At 41.0% G+C, this 2,375-nt stretch overlaps 1 protein-coding gene across 1 annotated transcript; it reads right to left on the bottom strand.

Annotated features, from left to right (window-relative positions):
• Positions 1–1,120: 1,120 nt before the first annotated feature.
• Positions 1,121–1,963, bottom strand: LOC113324364 (mannose/glucose-specific lectin-like). Its single transcript, XM_026572709.1, has one exon. The coding sequence runs from the start codon at positions 1,961–1,963 to the stop codon at positions 1,121–1,123; it is 843 nt and encodes a 280-aa protein (XP_026428494.1).
• Between the last annotated feature and the right edge of the window lie 412 nt (positions 1,964–2,375).

Below are 2,375 nucleotides of genomic sequence, written 5' to 3'. Positions count from 1 at the left end.
TAAGTATGTAGTACACGGATTCTAAGAGCAACTGCAGTGGACGACTAAACCCAAATTTGGTGTCGAGTGGGCTGGTGTAGTGGGACGGACCATCGATCAAAATTTGATCAAAGAGTAAAACTCGGACCAAATTTGGTCGGCGATTAAGACCAAATCCAAATATAATCAGGCGTTTATATAATGTCCGCCTACCCGACGGGCGTTGGTATAATGTTCGCCTGTAGCCGCGCGTTTGTAAAGTTAACGCCTGATGCAGGGCGTTGGTATAATGTCCGCCTGGATGGGGCGTTGGTATAATGTCCGCCTGAATGAGGCGTTGGTATAATGTCCGCCTGGATGAGGCGTTGGTATAATGTCCGCCTGGATGGGGCGTACGTAAAGTTAACGCCGGACACCCAGGCGTTGATATAGTCATGATCCCACCTTCACAAAGTTTTGAAAACTTTGCTTGGGGCGTTGTCTTTATCAACGCCCCATTTTTTTATTTTTTTATTTTTTTGAACCCGGGCGAACGTATAATCTCCGTCCCACACACCAGGCGTTGCTATAGTTCACGCCCCATACAGGCGTTATCTTTATCAACGCCCCATACCAGGCGTTATCTTTATCAACTCCCCATGCCAGGCGTAATCTTTATCTACGCTGGACGATGAAGTGAACTTTATATCAACGCGCGACCAAATTTACTCGTCACCCGCTACGCCACAGGACGGACTAAACCCAAATCTGATCTTTTTTTTTTAGTCTTTGGTCTTTAGTTATGCTCGCACCACTGTGGACGCTCTAAGGGATCTAATTGGCTGGTCAACGTCATGGAGGAAGCGACCCAAACTTTCAAAGGAGAAATTGACGACTCAAACACTATACTGAAATGTGCGCGCCAAATGGAAAATAACTCAAAGATATATAAGAAGGAAGATAGAGATCAGGAGAATAGCACAAATGAGATAAACTCACTGGTTTCATCTTCTTCTTATTTAAATTTTCAGAGTTTCCTCGCGACTCTTACAATACACACACACATAAACCAAATAACTGAAGCATACAGTTGAATAGAACCGAATTTTAACTTACAACACTTATTATAAAATACCACTTCGATGCACAAATGAGATGGCAATCAGATTAACTCTAAAGTGGAATTGAATTGCCAGGAAAGGACTTTATGGTCTTCAAAAAAGACGCCAGTGGCTGCTGAAAATCCAACTGTAATCTGCTCCGGTAGAACCTTGCTTAGATCAACAACATTTGACAAACTAGAAGTACTCCCATCGAAAATTGAATTATCATCGTAACTTAGAAGAACGCTCAAGTTTTTTGTAGTAGAATTATAACTTACCCAAGCATTAGCTTTTCTTCCATCCCTTATACTACCATTTGGTAGTGACTTGGTAGCCACAGATACTACCGAATTAACGTTGATACCCACATGATCTGTGCTTGGATCCCATTCGTTTTTAAAACTATCAAACTCGACCGCAACAACTTGATTTGTTGCCAAGTTCTGTTCAGCTACGTTCCTACCCAATAAGCCGAGAGCTCCACCCCACGAATCTGAAGGAAGCATAGACCCAAAAGGTGCAAGAAAAAAAGCTAAACCATCGGCAGCAGCAGTCTCATTATGCCCATCAATGATAAACGAGAAGTGTGTATCAAAGTCTGTCAGCCTTCCAGTGGCTGCATCCCAAAGTTGTATAGCTTCCGAGTAAATGGCACGGCCTACACTACCATTAAGATTAATTAAAAGATTAGCATCGGTCCTGGTGACTTCAATGACGCTACTGTTCCTCACTGAATCTCCTTGGAAACTTATTCGAGGATCATTTCGTTGGAATTTTGGGAAGTTGAAGGAGATTGAGTTTGAAGGACTGGGAAAAACTAATAGTACTATCGTGATGATTTGACAGAAGAAGTTTGAAGAATGGAAATGAGAATTTGTTGAGGATTTTCCATAGAAACCCATTGGTTAGGAATGAAGTTTCTTGAGTATCTGATAGATTTCTTTTAGTGATAAAAATAAGTGAGATAGATTTATGATATATATGCATGAAGATTGAACAGCCGGAGTAGGCTGAGTTTTCGTGGTCCCAAAAATTAAACAGGCCTTTCTTGTTTTGTTTCTCTTAATAAATTTCTTATATCAACGAAAAATCAAAGGAGAAATACAAATCAATATAAGCAGCCCCATTCTGTTGATTAGTAATCATTCAAGTTGTGCAGTAAGGGATGTCCACAAGAAACGTGATTCGGGCTATACTCTCTATATCATGTTAGTTCTAGTAGGTCCTGTCTGAACATTAAGAATCTTGAGTGACGGATAGACCCATGAATTTGTGGCAGAGGAGGATATTGGAAAACTTAAGATGTGTGCTGTT

The sequence above is a fragment of the Papaver somniferum genome, chromosome 1 (genome assembly GCF_003573695.1).
Source record: "Papaver somniferum cultivar HN1 chromosome 1, ASM357369v1, whole genome shotgun sequence".
Classification (NCBI taxonomy): Eukaryota; Viridiplantae; Streptophyta; class Magnoliopsida; order Ranunculales; family Papaveraceae; genus Papaver; species Papaver somniferum.
Note: the sequence above shows the minus strand (reverse complement) of the source record. Positions and strands in the feature narration are given on the sequence as shown.